This window comes from Anomalospiza imberbis, chromosome 2, assembly GCF_031753505.1.
Source record: "Anomalospiza imberbis isolate Cuckoo-Finch-1a 21T00152 chromosome 2, ASM3175350v1, whole genome shotgun sequence".
In the NCBI taxonomy this organism is placed as follows: Eukaryota; Metazoa; Chordata; class Aves; order Passeriformes; family Viduidae; genus Anomalospiza; species Anomalospiza imberbis.
Genome location: NC_089682.1, coordinates 31,620,280 through 31,639,123, shown reverse-complemented (window position 1 = coordinate 31,639,123; position 18,844 = coordinate 31,620,280). Strand labels below are relative to the sequence as shown.

At 53.1% G+C, this 18,844-nt stretch overlaps 1 protein-coding gene across 1 annotated transcript; it reads left to right on the top strand.

The window, feature by feature from the left end:
• The first annotated feature begins 3,341 nt into the window (after nt 1-3,341).
• Nucleotides 3,342-13,274, top strand: P2RY2 (purinergic receptor P2Y2). The gene is made up of 2 exons (XM_068180401.1): nt 3,342-3,513; nt 10,063-13,274. The coding sequence occupies exon 2, from the start codon at nt 10,067-10,069 to the stop codon at nt 11,141-11,143; it is 1,077 nt and encodes a 358-aa protein (XP_068036502.1). The 5' UTR covers nt 3,342-3,513; nt 10,063-10,066; the 3' UTR covers nt 11,144-13,274.
• Nucleotides 13,275-18,844: the final 5,570 nt, after the last annotated feature.

Here is an 18,844-nt window from a genome sequence, read left to right as displayed (position 1 = left end):
AAAGAGTCTCTCTATGCTCAGCACCCAGCCAGCACCACCTCCTGGGTGCTGCAGCCTCAGAGGGGGCAGCGGGAGATTCTCCCAGAGCGTATGTGGATGAGGGATGGACAGAGGGTCTGGTTCCTGGTCCAGACCTGAGGAAATGGCCTCAGGTCACACTGGGGAGGTTTAGATTGGATATTCAGAAAGGTTTCTTGACTGAAAGGGTGGTCAGGCATTGGAACAGGGAAGTGGTGCAGTCACAGTCCTTGGAACTGTTCAAGAAATGTGTGGATGTGGCACTTGGGGACTTGGTTTAGTGGTGAACACAGTGGTGCTGGGTTAACAGCTGGACTCCATGATCCTAGAGGGCTTTTCCAACCCTCCTAATTCCATGACTCTGTGTCTTATAGCCCCAGCTCCCACTTCCAACCAACCCACCCTATCTGGCTCTGCTGGGAAGGTGCTTCCATGTCTCTCTCCAGCCCCACCTGACCTCATCTCTAGTGTACCCCAAGGGCACCATGAACAGAGGTTTCCTTCTCCAGCTGCATTGGCTTTTGCTGCCCCTTGAAAGTTGTTGGTAGTCCTGAATAAGAACATCCTGGAGGGAGAATTCAGGCATTCTGGGAAGCTGCAAAGTCACATCTGCTCCCATGGGATGTCCCTCCTGCAAGCCCAGTCACACAGGGCAGGGCTGCAGGCTCAGTCCAACACACCCAACTTGCTGCACCTAAGGCTTTAAAAACAAACTAAAAGGCAAAAAAAAAAAAAAAAATAAAAGAGATTTGACATATGCCAGCCTGTCTCCAGCACTTCTGCCGGTGTCTCCCTGCATGTTTGAGCTGCACCCATGGGTGCAGCGCAGGCTCTGCTGTGGCCAGCCTGACCTTCCCGGTCCACCCATTCCTGTATCACATTCCTGCCTGCTAGTCAACATGGGAATGTTTTGAAAGTGTCTTAGAAACCTGCCGGGCTGCCAAAACGGTTGAAAAAACGAAGCCGCGAAGGGAAACGTGGGGCTGCTTTCCAGGTCGGCTCGCTGGGTATCGCCTCTGTCTTCTGCACTGCAGCTGCACAAATCACTTGCTTTTCAACACGATTTAAAACATCTGCCTCTTCCTTGAGCTGCTGTGGATCTGGGAAATGGAGATTTGGGGCAAGGGAGGCTCTGGTTTTAGCTGCATGAAGGCACATGATAGGTGCATGAAGGACACAAATGAGTAAGGTCAGGTAGGGTTGACGCCCTCCTTTCATCTCCCTCATGCCCAAATAAGAGGAGAAAATGCAAAAGAAGGGAAAGGAAAGGCTTTTCCTTGCAGTGGGCAGTGAAACTGGGAAGTTCCTGCTCGCTGGAAGCTGCTGGGACTTCAACCAGGCTCGGGAAAGGTCTGATGGGAAGAGGGCTCTCCAGGGGACACTTTCCTGCTCCAAAGCAACTTTTAGAAAAACATCTCCTCTGTCCTGCTGAAGCACCGAGCTGCCAAGCAGCCCTTGCAGCCGGCCTGGCTATAATTAATCGCCCCTGGAGATGAGGAAGGCGCCTGCCTTTTGTTTTTGAGTTGTTTGGCTTTATCTTGAAAGGAAGAGCTGCAGGTGTTCAGACCTTGGAGGACCAGGCTGGGGGAGATGGTGCCAGGCAAGGGCTGCTGAGCAGCAGCAATCACCCCACGGGTCACAGCTCCTGCAAGGACAGCAACAACTCCCTGGACATCATCCATCACCTCTGGACATCATCCCTCCTTGGGAGGGTGAAGGATTTGGAGGATAAAACCAAGGTGCTGTGGTTGGGTGAACCCAACATTTGCCCACGAAGTGTTTCCAAATCCAGGAGTGATGGGCTGGACTCAGCACCTAGGGCACTGCTGGACAGCTTCACCCAGCTGAGCCTCACTCACCAGCTCTGTGCAGGCATCTCCCTCCCTCTGGGCCAGCAGCAAGCCTGTCCTTCCTCCCTTATCAGCCCCAAATAGCTGCGATGTGATGTATTGTTTTCACTCCTCAAACAAATTACATCAGAAGAAGGAAACAGGAATGGGTTTTTTTTTTTCTGCTGTTTTCTGGCATGGAGGCCCATGAGCAAGATCTCTGCAGCACTGTGTCCATGCCAGGAGTTCATATCCTCTTAATGCCTCCTTAGCCAGCTGCCACTTTCTGCTGTTGAATAATAGATGCCATTGGTGTCCTTCCCCACCTCCATCAGGGGCTTCATGGCCCCCCCAGCCACAGCCAGGGGGCCCAAGGACCCCCACATGAACTCAGATCCAGCTGGGGAAGCAGGATCTGGCTGTCACCCAGGGACACAGATGGGGAACACTCGGGGGAGCACTGGGGCTGGCTCCGTGCTCACGGCGGCAGAAAACAACTGGGCCACCCGCAAGTGATCCCGTGGGGCTGTGCCTGTTCCTCCAGCCCCTGGATCTGGAGGTTTCTCACCCAGGTGAATGAGGAAGGTTGGGCTGGACTCAGCCACTGCTTCCTTTGGGCAGCAGCTACCTGCAGGAGAGGGCAGGCTGTGAAAGTGGTGGTGGTCCTCCACAGCTTCCTGCAGCTTCCTGGGAGGCTGTGTCGTGCAGGGCTCTGTGGGGACAGCAGGTCAAAGAGGATACAGCAAGGAGCAAACCTCGAGCAAACCTTCTGCCGTGTCCTCCTGGTTCCAGCAATGATGAGAAGTCCCAACATCCCAGTCCTGGCATCAGGCCCAGTCCTAGCACCCGTGGAAGTGAATCCAGTCCCAGCTCCAATCCCATCCATGATCCCACTCCCGGGGCAGAGAGGTGGGAGGGGTCCTGTCCTTGTCCTAACTCCAGTCCCGTCCCCAGGGGAGGATTTGAGGTGGGAGGGGTCCTGTCCTTGTCCTAACTCCGGTCCCATCCCCAGGAAAAGATTCGGGGAGCAATCATCTGTCTCCAATGTCAGTCCCAATTCTGATGCCATCCATGCCCTCATTTCTGGAAGATGGGGGGCGTCTCCTGTCCCAGCCCTAATCCCGGTCCCATTCCCGGGGGGGAAAGGGGAGAGCGGTCGGTGTCCGGTCCCGATCCCAGCCCCAATCCCATCCATACTCCCATCTCGGGGGGAGGGAGCGGGGGGGTCCTGCTCTAGCCCTAATCCCGATCCCATCCATAGTGCCATCCCGGAGGGGGAAGGAGAGGGGGCGGTCGGACTCCTGTCCTGACCCCAGCGCTGATCCCACGCACGTTTCCATCCAGGGAAGAGAACTCCTGTCCCGTCCCCGGGGGAAGGGGCGGTCCCGGCCCCGGGCGGGGCAGTTCTGGCCCCGGTCCTGCCCCGTCCCAACCCCGCTCCCAGCGCCGGGAGGGCGGTGCAGCCCCGCGCCCGCCCCGTCCCGGCTCACACGCGGCGGCGGCCCCGGGAGCGGCGGCACCGGCACCGGGAGCGGCACCGGGGCGGGGGAAGGAAGGGCCAAAGCCGGGCATGGCACGGCCTCCGCCGCCCTCCTGAGCGGGGCGATCGGCGCTGAACCCCCGGCACGGAGCCCCCGGCACGGAGCCCCCGGTTCGGCATCGCCCGGTGAGCGCGGCCGCATCGGGCGGGTGGCCGCGGGGCGAGCACGGGGGGACCGTGGGGGGACCGTGGGAGGATGTGGGGGGATGTGGGGGGATGTGGGGGTGCTTGTCCTGCCCACGACAAGGAAGGACGGGCGGCGACCTCCAAGGTCGAGTGGGAAACTCGTGCATGGGGTGGGAGCGGGGACACGCACATGGGGGAGACGCGGCGCGCACGGGGGTGAAGGGGCCATGCACACACATGAGCAGGGGACACGCACGCACGGGGGTGGGACACAGACACCCGCGTGTGGCACAGACGCACGGACACGGACGCACACATGCGCGTGCTCGCGGTGGTGGTGGCACTTGTTGCTGTCTGGGTGACACGGGTGGCACAGGGTCCCAGCGCTCCCAGAGCGGGGAGCGGGGCACTGCATGGACACCGCCGAAGCCCGACTCTCCTGCTCTCCTACTCTCAAGCCCACATACTGCCCGTGCTGCCGCTGAAAGTGCCCAAAAGCCCCGAAGTGCCCCAAGACAGGGCAGTGGGACCAGCAGCCGGCAGGGAGCCGCTGGCATGGGCGGGTGCTGACACAAATGGTTCAAACTGGGCACTCAGGGAAGCCTTCTGCTTCTTTTGCTCCTCTTTGCCCGAATTATTGGATTTTTTTATGTATTAATTCCCAGTTATATCTTTGCTGCTTATTTTCTCCCTTCCCTGGGGAATTGCTGGCTGTTTGTCCATGATTTCCTGTACACAGCTCAGGTTAAACCGTGGAGCTGACTCCCTGCTTTGCTCTGCGTGTTTTTCCACCTCTTTGCATGCTGGACTCCCTATGTAATTTCTTTGGGAGTGTTTTAATTTACACTGCAATGATGATACTCTCATTTCAAACTTTTTGACTCCTTCTAGCAGCTCCTAACCTCCAAATCACCCCTCTTCCCAGAGCTGGGCACTGGCTGACATCTCTGCAGGAACAGCTTCAGGGGTAAAACATCTCATTTCTCTTTCTGTTCCAGTTTTCTTATCAGTTTATTGCAAAAGCCATTTGGCAACCCACTGCCTTCCTGTACACGAGGTGAGGATCAGCAAACCCAGCTCTGGGGGCCACCAGCACTGGGGGATGGTGGCCTTAGCTCGTGGTTGCTGCTGCCAAAATTGGGCCGTTTCATTACCACCAAATTCCTCTTGTTTTCCCTCAGGCAAAGGGTGGCTGATAGGTTCAGGGGCTCCAGTGCAAAGGAGGAGACCCCAAAACATGCTGAGCCCCAAAGCACAGCTACATCCCGGGGCTTAGTGGGTTATAAAAGCCCCAGAAGGATTTCTGATGGTCGTGGCACTGAGTGACTTTATCCTGTCTCTGCCCAGTGCGATTTTTATCTCGGGTTGTTGACACGAAGCCAAAGCCATGAATAGTTCTCTGGCAGCCAAGCGTGCTGCCGGCCACGACAGGCTCCCTCTTCAGTGCTGAGCAGCCCCCACTAAAACATGATTGGGAACCACCCATGAAGCAAAGACCCTATTGCCTCCACGGGATGCTGCCTGAGGAGCAAAAATTTATCCCCCAAAGTCCACCCCCTGCGTGATTTTCTGGTGATGCCATGGTGGAGCCCGGTAATTGTGTTATCCTGGTTGTCCCCCAGAGTGCCTTTGGTTTTTCCAGGGTGGTTGTGACTCCCTTGGTGTGGGCAGGAGGCTGGGAGGTCTCCATGGAAATGTCCTTTCTCCCAGACACAGAGCTTGTAGGATTGCCAAATTGGCCAGAAACTGGTCCCACACTCTTCTCTCTGACTGTTGCTTCCTCCAGTGGGCATCATCAAAAGGTCATGGAGGGCAAAACCAAAGTCAAACTCCTGACAGAAACACCACTTTTGTACCTTCAGGAGGCCTAAAGGATGCAAGTGCTCGGTTTCCCCCATGGAATAATTAAAACTGGAAGTTTGAGGGGTCAAATAGGATCTGCCCCAATCCCACAGCAGGGAAAAACAGGCAGGGAGCATCACCTTTGCTGAAGCAGGAAAGGAAGTGTTGATGAAGAGATTAAATATTGGCCAGGGTTGATTTTTGCTTCTAGAAGGATCCATCCCCAGAGCCCTGCGATGCTGGGAATTGAGTCAGGTTCAACTGTTGTCACCAGTGCTTTAATGCTTTCTTAATTCACTTTAAAGCCACAGATTTGGTTAATCTCTACTGATTTCCCATGGTGTGGAGCAAGGCAGGAGGTTTTGGTACCCCCTGGGAAGCAAGAGCTGGAAGGGAGATTTATTCAGGGATTTTTCTTGGGCAAAACCAGAAATTCCCAGAAGAAGTGATTTCTCTCAAAGAAAAACATTTTATCTGACCACCAAACAAAGTCATAAAGTTCTTTTAAACTTGCTATATCTTTTCTCCAGACTTTCTCTCCCCTTTTTAGCTTGGATCAAGTTACTGAAAAACCCTCTAGAAAACCAAAACACCCCCAGAAAAACATTTTTCAAAGAGAAAACAAATTCAACTCTGCTGCTTCTCAGCCTGGTGACAGGAGGGGAAACTGAGACATTTCTGGAGTGGAACTGCCCTCCAAAGGTGCTTTTTTGTAGGGAAAGAAATACAGATTCTTTGTGAGGTTTTGGTTTAAATGAGGTGTTCTGGCTATTTTGGGGATGAAGGAAGGGCTAGATCACACCCAACAGGGATAAAGGAGGGATGTTGCCTGGCAGGGAGATCTATAAAGCCCCTTAAAGCTGCTTGGCTATCCTGAAAATGAATTTTGGAGGTGTCTTGCCCTGGGATCGCTGGGGAGAAGCGCTGGGGGTGGTGGAGCTGGGACAGCTGGGGAGGTCCTCAGCCCACACTGGTGACTGGGGCCAGCCCGGAGGAGAAAGGAACTGAAGGTCACCGTGGCAGAAAGGATCCAAAGGGAAAGGGCAGATGAAAAGCAGGCAGTTTGGGCAGGCTCAGATTTCGGCCGGATCCTGTCTCAGGGCTCCAAGCAGACAGGCTCGGGAGCATCCGAACGCCTTGCCTGTTTGCTTTTGGTCACCAAGGGTTGGAACCACAACCCCAGAGCAGTGAAAAATGATTTCAGGTCGTTTGCTTCCTAGAGTCTTGAGTGGTTCCTGATGCTGAGCGAGGATTTTGATGAGTCTACTAAATGCCTCTGAATTAGGGCAGGGAAAACACCCACGTTCTCCGTGTGTCCTTTGGAAGGGAGTCAGGGAGAAGATGCGGCAAAGGGATCATGGTTTCAGCCTCCAGCATAAAACAATGGGAGCTGTGGCACAACCAAGGGCTGCCTCTGTGAGGTCCTGCTGGGACATTAATCCACATTAATTATTTGGGAAGGCCAATTAAACCTCATCAGCCCCCTGTGAAAACATGTTCATCGCAGCTGTGATTTGGTTGTGCTTTGCTGTCTTCAGTGACTTTGCTGCTGCCTGGCAAATTCCAGCATGAAAAACGGCTGGGATGGCACTGGGAATGCTGGAAAATTGGGCAGAAATCAGGAGTCAAGGCCTTCACTTGGGAATTTAGTGCTCATCCCGTGGTCTCCCTATGGAGTGCTGCCCATCCCTCAGCTGCCCTCAGTGACCTTCTCCCATGACAGCCTCCTCCTTTCCCAGGTTGGCTGATCTAAATATCCCTGGCAGATACAGTTACAGGAGCATTTTGGGATGCTGACTTCACGTGCACATGCCTGTGGGTGCTGTATTTGAGGGTAGTGATCTGCCCAGGCTCCTCTTGTTACCAGGCTCCTCTCCTGTGCTGCCTTCATCCTCTGGCACTGAGTGTACATGTTTTCTGGGAAAAAAACTCATGGGATAAATAGGTCCAAGGCCACACTGCAGAGAGAGAGATGGTCCAGCCACTGCAACCTGCATGTGGTTCAGCATGGGGGAAACTGTGTGGATGGCTGGAGGGCACCTAAAAAGCTGTGCCTGGTCACCTGCATCCAGTGCCAGAGAAAAAACCTCCCACTGTGACCTCGGAAAGGGCTGGGAGATGAAGTGATGAGGCAGATGCAGGTGGTTCTCACCAAAGCGTTGTGGTTTGTTTGCTTTTGGGGATCACAGAAGTGTTTATCCCGCTTGGCATCCTCAGGGATTGTGGCTGTCTTCACCCTCCCCTTGTCCCTGCCGGGGGCTCGGGGTGTCACAGCTGGCATTCGTGCCAACCGTGGGCACAGCAAAGGGCAGTGCCAGCTGCCAGCTCTTGTGCCTTCACATGCTTTGGCTGGCCCTGGCCTCTCCAGCTCGCTCCCTGCGGATGCAGCGAGGGGCTGGACGGCAGCCACGGGCCCCGCACACACAGCAGGTTTTGTCCTAGGGACTCGGGGCAAAACGAGGGTAAAAAAAGAGGAAAAAGAAAGGCTTCTGCATCCCCAGAAGGAAAAGGAGGGAGAGCACGACAGCAAGGACAAGGCTTCATTCAAACCAACCAGCAAACACTGTTTGCTCCTTGTCCTGTAGGTGGAGATGAGGGACTTGGCACATCCCTGGGCAGCCGGAGGAGATTCCCCACCTTGGCTTACAGATGGATTATGGTTGGGTTTTCTCACTGGGGTCTCAAGAGCCCGTGGGAAGATGAGCTGGAATTCAGGGTGATCTCCCCCCATCAGGGTGGGGTTATGTGCAGAGGGAAAGCAGATGGAGAAACCCCATGCCAAGCTGCAGCCTCTGGAACTCTGTAACCCTTCCCTGAGCCTTTTAGGGCATCTTGTGTGGCTTCCCTCGGTCACAGTGGCCTGTCCAACCCATTTAATCGGCTGCCAGGTCTGTGGGCAACCTCTCTCCGGTTGGCCACAGATCTGCAAAGCTCAGAGGGAAGGAAGAAACTGCAGAGAACAGCAGCTGGAAAATGTTTTCCCATCTGCCAGAGCTCAGTTAACCCTCTCCATCCACAGCCACACTGCTGAGGACTTGGGGGAGGCAGGATGGGAGCAAAGCTGAGCTGAGTGCAGGAAAAGCAAAACCCCGAGGCCAGGACAGTGCTGGCTCCTGATTTTCATCACAAAGTGGTTCCCAAAGTTGTACTGGGGCTTTTGCAGATATTGCAGATTAGCCTGGGTGTGAGTGTGTGTGTGGTTTCCACCCCTGTCCTTGGGAAGTGTGAGCCTCAGCCAACCCTGTTCCTGCTCTGCTCCAAGGGGAAAGCAGCAGAATGGGGGGTGTCAGTGCACTTCTGGACAGGTTGTTTGATCCAGTCCCCAGAGCAAGGACTGGAGTTATCCCCTTGTGATGGGCTGGAAGCATCCCTTCTCCCTCAGCAAACAGTTGTCAAGATGCTTTTTAGTACAAAAGTGCTTTACTTTGGTGACAGATCATCCAGGCTGGCAGTTTCAAGGACGCTGTCATTGCCTCCTTCCCTACACGATCTGAGTTGGAGGTAGGGACAGGATAGCTCTGGATCTGGTGTTTATTTTGCAAGGAAGGGCATGGCTACACTGTCCCTCTGCATGGTGGCATCAGGTTAGAGCTGAGCCCTTCACCTGAAAAGGCCGGGATTGCTCTTTTCCACCTAAAATCCTTGAGAGGTTTGGGTCAGGGTGCATCCCACACACTCATTCCAAGGGCACCTTTCCTCAGACCTTTTCTCCTGCAGGAGTTCCTGGTCCCTGAGCTCCTGGGCTGGATTTGTCTCCTTGTAACCCCCCATTTCCACAGGCTTCCCGTAAGGCAGGGAACAGCAGGGACATCACACCAGCTTCTCTTACGGGAAGGGAGGAAATGCATTTTAATTTGATTCCTGACCCATGGACTCACTCGGATATCGTGTGTCAGCAGAGCCCAGGGCACAAAAGGGCCCTTGTCCCTCCTCACAGACAGGCCAGGCTCTGTGTGTCTGCAGAGACCCTTTCAAGGCCATTTTTCTCCTCCCAGCTAATCAGTCCCATGCAGAAACCAGCTCTGCACAAGCAGGGCTCAAGGCCAGGGAGCAGGACTGTGACCTGTCCACCAAGAGCCCAACACTAAACCCATTAAAGACTCCTCATCCTCATCCTCATCAACAGCCAAGACAGGCAGAGCCCCTGGGGTGGAGACCATGCTCCTTTTGGCAAGGTTTGATTACAAGGCCTCTGGGTGCGGTGAGGTTTGCCCTACCAGAAGGAGTTGAAGACCTCTGAAATGGGGGCCAGTCATGAGGGTTGCCTGCTGAAATTCCACTTTCTAATCCTTTCTGCCTGGAATTTAGCAGGATGCATTTTTAATGCTGCTCAGCTAAGTCACCTCTCGTGGCTGGCTAAACACAGAATGGAGCATCTTTCCTGTTCTGTGATGCAGGAGAGCAAATTTCTGTGTGAACCTGGTGGGAAGGGTGGTTTGGGGCATTGCAGGAGCTCTGAGGTGGACTCCCACATGTGGCCTGGGGTTTGTTGGTGACTTTAAAGCAGCTCAGTTCTTCCTCTGTGCTCCAGATGCAAAATGAGGTTAAATAAAACTCATCTCATCCACCTGACCATAATTCCTCCGTGCCAGGGACTACTCAGTTGTGTCACCAACACCATGAGGCCATGGTGTCTGTGGCCAGCGATGTGCTGCCCTTCTGAGCCATTGTCTCCATGTCCTTACAGCCTCTCTGCTTTCCCCCCAGGGTGATGGAGAACCTCACAGCTCCTCCAGCCTGGACCAGGGCCATCAACAGCTCCTTGGACCCAGGTGGCACAGATGACAACCCCTACAAGTGCGTGTTTGACGAGGACTTCAAATACGTCCTGCTGCCTGTCTCCTACGGCATCGTGTGTGTGGTGGGGCTCTTTCTCAACCTGCTGGCCCTCTATGCCTTCATCTTCAGGATCAAGACCTGGAATGCCTCCACCACCTACATGTTCAATCTGGCCATAAGCGACACGCTCTACGTGGTGTCCCTGCCCCTCCTGGTGTACTACTATGCCATGGGGGACAACTGGCCCTTCAGCGTGGGGCTGTGCAAGATTGTGCGCTTCCTGTTCTACACCAACCTCTACTGCAGCATCCTCTTCCTGCTCTGCATCAGCGTCCATCGCTTCCTGGGCATCTGCTTCCCGCTGAAGTCGCTGCAGTGGGGCCACGTGCGCCACGCGCGCAGGGTGTCGGTCGTGGTGTGGCTGGTGACCGTGGTGTGCCAGTCCCCCGTGCTCTTCTTTGTCACCACCAGCATCAAGGGCGACACCATCACCTGCCACGACACATCCAGCAAGGACCTCTTTGGCCAGTTTGTCATTTACAGCTCGGTCATGCTGGTGCTGCTCTTCTGCATCCCTTTCCTCATCATCATCGTCTGCTACTGCCTGATGGCCCGGCGGCTGCTCCAGCCCACCCGGGGCATTTCCCGCCTCTCCCGCTCCAAAAAGAAGTCAGTGAAGATGATCATCATCGTCCTGGTGGTCTTCATTGTCTGTTTTCTTCCTTTCCATGTCACTCGTACCTTGTACTACTCTTTCCGGAGCTGGGACCTGAGCTGTCAGACCCTCAATGCCATCAATTTGGCCTACAAGGTGACTCGTCCCCTCGCCAGCACCAACAGCTGCTTGGATCCCATTTTGTATTTCTTAGCAGGGCAACGATTTATGAAATTTGCGGGCAACAAAGTGCCGTGGAAGCCTCAGAATGAGGTGGCGCTGGGCATCGTGCCAAACAGTCACCTGGGAACCAGCAGCGACACGGACACGCTCTCCAAGGATCTGAAATCCTAGCTCTGCTCTGCAGCAGAAGGGTTTATCCTGGGTGTGAAGTGGGGACAGGCTGCTCTGGGGCCCCGAGGCTTTGGGTGTTTGGGGTGCCTGGGCTTGCACCCGCTCCAGCGTGGTCTGTGTCAAATGCGCTCCTCTGCTTGTTTTGTTGTATTTTTTTCAGGAAGATGCAGCTGTGGTTGCACACGTGAACCCTGATCTCTGGCTCTGCATCCCAGCCTGCCCCTCTGATCAACACTGAGGTGACCAAATCTGGGGAAAAAATCGTGCCCTGAGTGCCTTGAGTCATTTTCCAAAGCGAGAACGCCGTGTGCAAAAAGTCCCCCTAAAGAATTCTATCTGCAGATTGCCTGGCACAGGGAGAGCCGGAGTTCCTCTGTGCCTTGGCAAGGCAGGAAGGGCTTTGGGTGGATGAGGAGAGTCAGCTGCAGTTCTGCTGAGCAGCTTGATGCAAATGTCAAGGACAAGTATCACCCACAGCGGGAAAGGGTCTCCCACAGCTTTGCATCCTTGCAGAAATGCTCTCCCAGCGTCAAGCTGGCAGAGCAAGGATGGGATTCCCAGCTCCTGTCCAAGGGTTGCCTTCCCATTAACCTGATGGACATTCCATCCCACTGGAGTGCACTGGTAGCAGCCCACTGGAGTTTACTGGTACCATCAAGCAGGTCCCCTGTAGGTTTCTCCAGTGGGGCCAACATCTTCCAAAAAACCCATTAGTGCTTCCCAACAGCAGCAGTCACCCTTTAAAAAGCTTTTAGGAACCTGCAGCTTCCAGCTGCTGGCTTTAATAATCATCTCCAGCTCATTAAAATTTAAGGTGAGCTCTTCATGTCTTTTTTTTCTTTTAACCCCCTTCCTGGTGACTCATGTTTCCAGCCCAGCAGCAAAGACCAGTGTTCATCCCCTTGGCTGAGTGCTGCCACGTCCCCATTGCTGTCCCTCAGAGGTGACAAAATTTGCCAGCTGAGGCAAATTGAGGAGTTTGCAAGTGGTGCTGAGGAGTTGAGGAGCTGCAAGTGGTGCTGAGCTTCACCCCATTCTGCCTGGATTTGTAAAAACTGTCCACAAAACATTTCACTAGAAGGTGCTTCTGGTGTTTTTCCCTGTAATTGTTGGGTTGGAGAGCCCAGAGCCCAGGTCCGTGGTTTCCCTGCCAGGAGGATGCTGATTCCTCCCCTAAAAATGAAAAATGCTGCTGCTTGAGCTGCAGCACTGGACGAGTCACATTTTGTAAAAGCTGTTTCGGGACTAGGCAAACACATTTGATGTTGGCTTAGGCCAAGACCTCGGACCACTCCTTAGTTTCTCCCATCCTTCCTTCTTGTGATGTTTGGTGGAGACAAAGCCATGCTGTGATGTCACCAGTGTGTTCAGTCACGGGTGACTGGGACCATTCAGGGCTAACTGGGAGGTTCCTGTGGTCCCACCCCGTATGCGGGGCTCTTGTCCCAACCAACAATGTCACAACCACAGGAGGCAAAGGCAAATAGGACATCTGTAGGGTGGTTCATGCCACCCTCGAGTGTGTTTGGGATAGGATTGGGTTAAGAGCGGACTGCACCATGGCAGCACCTTTATTCCTTTGTTCTCGTGAAGGGAGGGTCATGTGCTTGATGGTGAGGGTCATGGCACAGTCACTGGGGCGAGACAAATAACTGGGAAAAATGAATTCAGCCAGGGCACTGAGCTGGTACAAACATCACTCCAGGCCAGGCCTTGCCCGTTCTCCCACACTTGCCAAAAAAGCAGCGTGGACACATTACGTGCTCAGAATAATTCAACAAAAACATACCCAAAGTTTCCTCCTCTGGTCCTGCTTGGAAATCCCACCTCCCCCTGAGCTGGCCTCAAGCCACCTCCCTGGGCAGCACTGCCAGTGCCATCAGGGGTGTCCCTCTGTGATCCTCATCCCCAAGTGATCCCACTGGCCAGACGCAGAGAGGTTGGAGAGGTACCGGCTGGAAGTCTAGCTCTAGACTTTTGTTTTTGTTTTTGTTTTTGTTTGTAAAAGCACTAACTTATACTGGAGAGAAAAAAAAATTGTGAGTTTTATGACAGTGACTGTACATTTTTATTTTTGTAACATGCAAACACCTTGGATTTCTGATAGTAAATGAGTTTATTTCTACTACAAGCACTTCTCTGCCGTCTCCTCTGGTATGGAAAAAGATGGGTGTTGGGGATAGAAACTGGGTTGTTGAATGCCATGGAAATATTTTAAGCTCCAGGTACAGCTGTCCACTCCTCTGTGAATCTTGATCTCCATCTAATTCAATCAATTCAGTCTCCACTCTTGATTCAAGATTTTCATGGAGCTGGTGCCACAAGTTCTGGCAAAACCCAGGTGCAGAGACAGCTCTGTGGTCATGGCAGGGCTTCACAGGGGACAAAACCTCTTGGAGTGTGAGAAATTCAATAGCCAACCTTTCTGGTTGTGCCTCCATGGTCTTGGTAGATTCTCTTAGGCTGCTCTTGTTGAAGACTAGAATAAATTGTTAGATTAAGTAATAATTAACAAATCTCAAAATAATTAGTGTCCCATCCCATATAACTTCTTTTGTTTTTCTCATTCTCTCAGCCACTCAGAAGCCACCAAACCAAGATGTTGGAAACCTCTGGTTCTCAGAGGCTCCTCATCTTCCCCTGCAGACGCCAGGAGAAGCCTAACCACAGACACCATGAAAAAATACATTTGGTTTCAACTTAGTTTTCATTTGGTTTGCAATTTATCTTGGTCCTCAGCTTGGCTTTCATTGGGCCTTTCTGTCTAAGTGAAACAAGGCTCTGGACACACTCAGCTCCATGGATGTATTAATTCCAAACTGTGGCCAAGTCTTGGCCACCTTGCACTCTGCTCAGGAATAATCTGGGCAGCTCAAAGAGGAACTTGCAAGGGATATGGATGATGTCTGCAAATGTAATTTTATGGAAACCCACTGCTCTGTGCATCCCTGGAAGTGTTCAAGGCTAGGCTGGACAGGGCTGGGGCCAGGTGTCCCTGGCCATGGCAGGGAGATTAGAATGAGATGATCTGTAAGGTCCTTTCCGACCCAAACCTTCTGTGATTCCATGACTCTCTGGTTCTGTGAATTCCTTCACTTGTCATCCTGAAGCTGTTTTCAAATCAGTTTATACTTGATGTCCCAGCAATGTCTTTAAGGGGCAGCCACAGTCACTCATCACCCCCTGTGGGACAGAAGTCCTACATGGTCCCCTACACCAGGGCAGAAAGCTTTACTTTGCTTTGCTTACTCTTTCCAAGAACTTAGCAGCCCTCAGAGCTGCCAAAACACAAAGTCTCAAAAGCATAAAGCCAGAGAAGTAGCTGTGAGCCCCAGAATTGCTAAATTAGCTATCCCAGGATGCACCCTCTGAAAAGCCCCTCTTGATTTTCAGCCCATGTTTTGGGGGTCTCTCTCTGAGGGCAATGCCCAGGGACCAAGGGCTCACATGTGAATAGGTTTTACTGCTGGGATTTAGAGCATCATTCCCAAATCTTTACTGCAATGACTCTGCACAGCTCATACCAGCACTGAGTCACCCAAACCCAAGAATGGGAATTAAGGAAGAGAAACAACCACTATGGGGAGCACAGAGGTTGTGCGGAGGAACGAGCAGAAAAAAAACACCCAGCCATGCCAAGTGGTTACAAACCACTTTTTTTTCTAAATATCCCTTAGCACAGGGAGCAGGAAGCGAAAGTTAAGAGCACTGATGGTTTCCTGCCAAGGAAACAAATCTGCCACATGGGCTGGAGGGATGCACACTTCTGCTGGACCTTCCCAGCAACCAAGGGGAGAGCTTTTCCTTCCTGGTCATGCCTTCCTAGGAAGTAGGCCCTTAATGGAACAGTGGCAGGCAACAGGCCACATTGTTACTGTAAACACTTGGTGCATACACCTCTTTTTCCAAGTCCTGTCTCCATATCTCTTCTGGTTTTCTGCCTTGGGGGCTGGATTATCCAGAGGAACAAGTCTGTCTGCCCCTCCAAGTCAGTCCTGATCTGGTTGGCCAGTTTGATTCAGGGACAAAGTTGCCACACTGTTGAGCTCCTACAAATTTCATGGGAAAATTGTGATGTGAAGGAGAATGAGCCAAAGGAATTGTCACCCCACAGCTCAAAATCTGTTTTAGACACCAGAGAAACCTCACCCATGCCAGAGCCTGTGGTAGCTTGGGAGAGTGATGTGTGAGGGAAGGTAAGAGGCCCAAAGGCCACCCAGCAGGCCAAAGCTGTGTTCAAACACAGGGGCAATTCCCAAATCCCACAAACCAATATTATTGCAGACATTCCCCCAGTATGGATGGGCCAAGGCAGCAGTTGCTCAGGGAGAAATCAAGCCAGTGGGTGTTTGAAATAACACGTCAATCACCCAGCTTTGTGAGGAGTTTATTTGAAGACTTTCACAGCTTCAATACCAATATTTGCAGACTCTGACAAATAAATGCTCATGAAAACCTGAAAGTTTAAAATAACCCTTTTTAAACATGATTTCTCCTCAAATACCTGATTTCTCCTCAAAGCCCTGGCTAAGCACCAGCATTTTGGGGTGTGTTTTGGGGAGCAGCTGGACTGTGCACATGTAGGCACACATGCATGTGTTGTATATAAGTACACAGATGCCCACAGCCCCACTTTTCCATGCTTCAGGACTGGAGAAGAGTTGGAACCCTCAAGCCTATTCCTGATCTCCCAAGGGCAGAGGAAAGCATTCAGAAAAAAAAAAAAACAGACAAAAAAATTCAGAAAAAAATCAGCCAGAAAAAAACCCAAAACCTAATTTATATGAGAATAGCAATTCCACAAATCCTCCCTGCCAGCTGAAATCTTCCTGGCTGTGGCTCCTCACTCATGAGTTGAGCTGCAAGGTCTCAGCTTGGTGCTGGAGGCTCCCACTTTTGCAGCACCTCCAAACCCCCATCCTGACTGGGTGGGTTTTGCAGCCCCCTTTGATCCAGGAGATCCTCCCCCCAGACTCTTCTCCTCTGCTTTTGCCACTCACTGTGGAAAGGCACCGTGTCACAACCCTATTCCCAGCCCCCCTTAAATCCTGGGGGAGCCTCAAGATACCCTCAAACCACCGAGCTCCCACCTTTGAACTCTGAGAGAAAGGGCTGAGGGGTTTTCAGCTGAGATCTCAGCCTGTGGGCAACCTTGGGAGATGGTGGGAGGTAGATGGAAGATGCTGGGCCCAGCAGGGCAAAATCCATCCTGGGCTGATTTTTAATGGAGAAACAATTTAGCTGAATAAACTGAACCTGCAGCAGCAGAGTCCTCTGCTGGTGCCAAGGGGATGTGCCAGCAGTGGGGTCCTTGTCCCCAGGCTGGGATTGTGGCACTCACAGCCACTCCAGACAGAGTCCTGATTTTCATCCATGGGACTTTCCAGGGAAGCTTTCTGTTCACTCTGAAGTTTCTCTTGTGTGGTTTCTCCTCCTGTGGTTTTAATGACAGGGGAAGAGCCTGGTCACCACCAACTCATCATCCCACCTGCTGTTCCAGCTCCATCCCTTCCCCTAAGGGAAGTCTTGATGCTCATTTAATGTGCTACCATCCTTTTCCTCAGCTGGGGCAAGGGGGTTGGAAACTGGCTGGACACCTTTAGGAAAGGATGGATGTGTATGGATGGAGGTGGAGGCCACTTGGCACCCACCTTGGGAAGGACCTTGGTATATGGTGGGGCTTCCCCACCATCACTGTCTTTGGAAAGGAGTTTATTTCAGATGTCCCTGATCAGCCATTCATCTGGGCCCTGAAGCTTGCTGCAAACCTCCTCTGATGAGAAGCAGGAGGATGGGATGTCGTTCCCAAGCTTCTCCAGGTGAGCAGCTCCCCCACCCCCAGCCGGATGCGGTCCTTGCCCTGCTCCTGCTCCGTGACCTGGGTGCATTTTGCAGCCTGGCAGCAGGACAAGGCGCCACGTGGGTGCCAGCACAGCCTGTTTGCAAACACGGTGCGGGTTCAACACCCCTCGTGGCCTGTGGAACGAGTCCATCTGGTCCCAGATGAGCCCGGGAGCCTTGGGACAGGACTGCAGAGCAGGCTGGGAGCTCGTGTGGGGTGCCCAGCTCTTTGGTGTCATCCTGCCGCTGCATGGCCGAGTAGAAAGGCTGCAGTAAGGGGGAGGTGCTCAGGGGATCCACACTCCTCTGGTCCTCGCTGGGCAATGGAGTCGAGACAGCCCAGCTGGGAGTTGCTAAATGACCCAAATCGTCCCTAAATAGCTTCTGCAGCCCTGTGCTCAGCAAGATGCCCATACTCCGATGCCTCACCCTCCAGCATCCTCCCAGGATGAGCTCACAGGGCTGAGACCCAAAAATAACTCCCTGGGGGCAGCGGGTGGGTGGGCATCGCTGTCACTGTGCCGTCACCAGCGTCAGCATTCCCAAGCCCATGCTTCCAAGCCCATCTGCACTCCCATTCCAGCCCCAAACCCCTCACAGCATCCGAGGAACCCTGAGGGGTTGCCAAGGAAGTCTCAAAAGCCCTGGAACAGCTTCCCAGCTCGTGCCTCCCCATCTGCTCCTCCTCAGACAAATGGGCCCCCAGCAGGGTGGTCTGGGCTCATGGACCCCTCTGTGGTCAGCTCCTGGTGTGGGGAGCAACAGCAGTGCTGGGGGGGGGGGGGTGGGTGGAATCTTTGGGGTCATAGGCCTGGATTAACAACGTGAGGATGATGCCTCAAGCCAGGGCTGTGGGCAGCAGTGAGTGCCCATGTTCGAGGATGCCAATTCCATGTGGTGATTAATACTCCACTGCCCTGACCCTCATCCAAACTTTATGAGGTCATTTCCTCGAAATCTATCATCCCTTCCGAGGCAATGCTTCCCAGATGTTGCAACCCATCTCTGCATTTCAGTATCTGGCTGGTGATGTGAGGCAGCACAAAGTCTGGAGCAAGAGCAGCACATTCCAACAATCCCTTGAAGCATCAAAATCCCCCTCATCACCAAAATATTTCCAATTTTTTGTCCCAATTATGGTAACTCTTGGAGCATCCCCAGAACACAGCTGGATTGTAATGTGCTGCAAACTTGGATTTGTAGCAGCTGCTCTTCCTCCTGGTTGCCCATAGATGGAGGAAGAGCACTGCCCCCCTCTGGGTTCCTCCTTCAGCCGCCTGCTTGATGGGGGCATGTGGTGTCTTCGGGGGCACGTGGTGTTTTGGGGGTACGTGGTGTTTTAGGGGGTCTCCTCCCCTGTGCTTTGGCCCATCAGATGCTTGGTTTGGGTGATTGAAGCCTGTCCTGGGAGAGACGTTCGAACAAGACCCCAACATGAGCCCACAAGACAGAGATGAGCCCTCCAGGACCCACAGACCCTCTTGAGGCACTCAAGATGCCCAGGTGGCCACATCCAGATGGGCATCCTCCCAAAAAAAGGAGCTGCTTTGGAGGAGTCTGGGTCCAAACCATGCCAGTGGTGGTGCAATGATTAATCTGGACATTCCCAGCCCAGGGCTATGGATCCAGCTGGTGACGTCCAAGGAGGGTGAATCTTTCCACACAAAGATTTACCACCAAGCTGTTGCTCTGCTGCTCAGAGGCTGATGTTTAGTTGAGGGTGGAGATATTTTGGGGAGGAATAGAGAAGATGGGGATGGAAGTGTCCAAGGCCAGGTTGGATGGATCTTGGAGCAGCCTGGGATTGTGGGAGGTGTCCCTTCCTGTGGCATGGGATGGAACTGGTTGATCTTTAAGGTC

Coding starts and splice junctions, on each gene's coding strand:
- P2RY2 (XM_068180401.1), top strand. CDS start 10,067: ATGGAGAACCTCACAGCTCCTCCAGCCTGGACCAGGGCCATCAACAGC.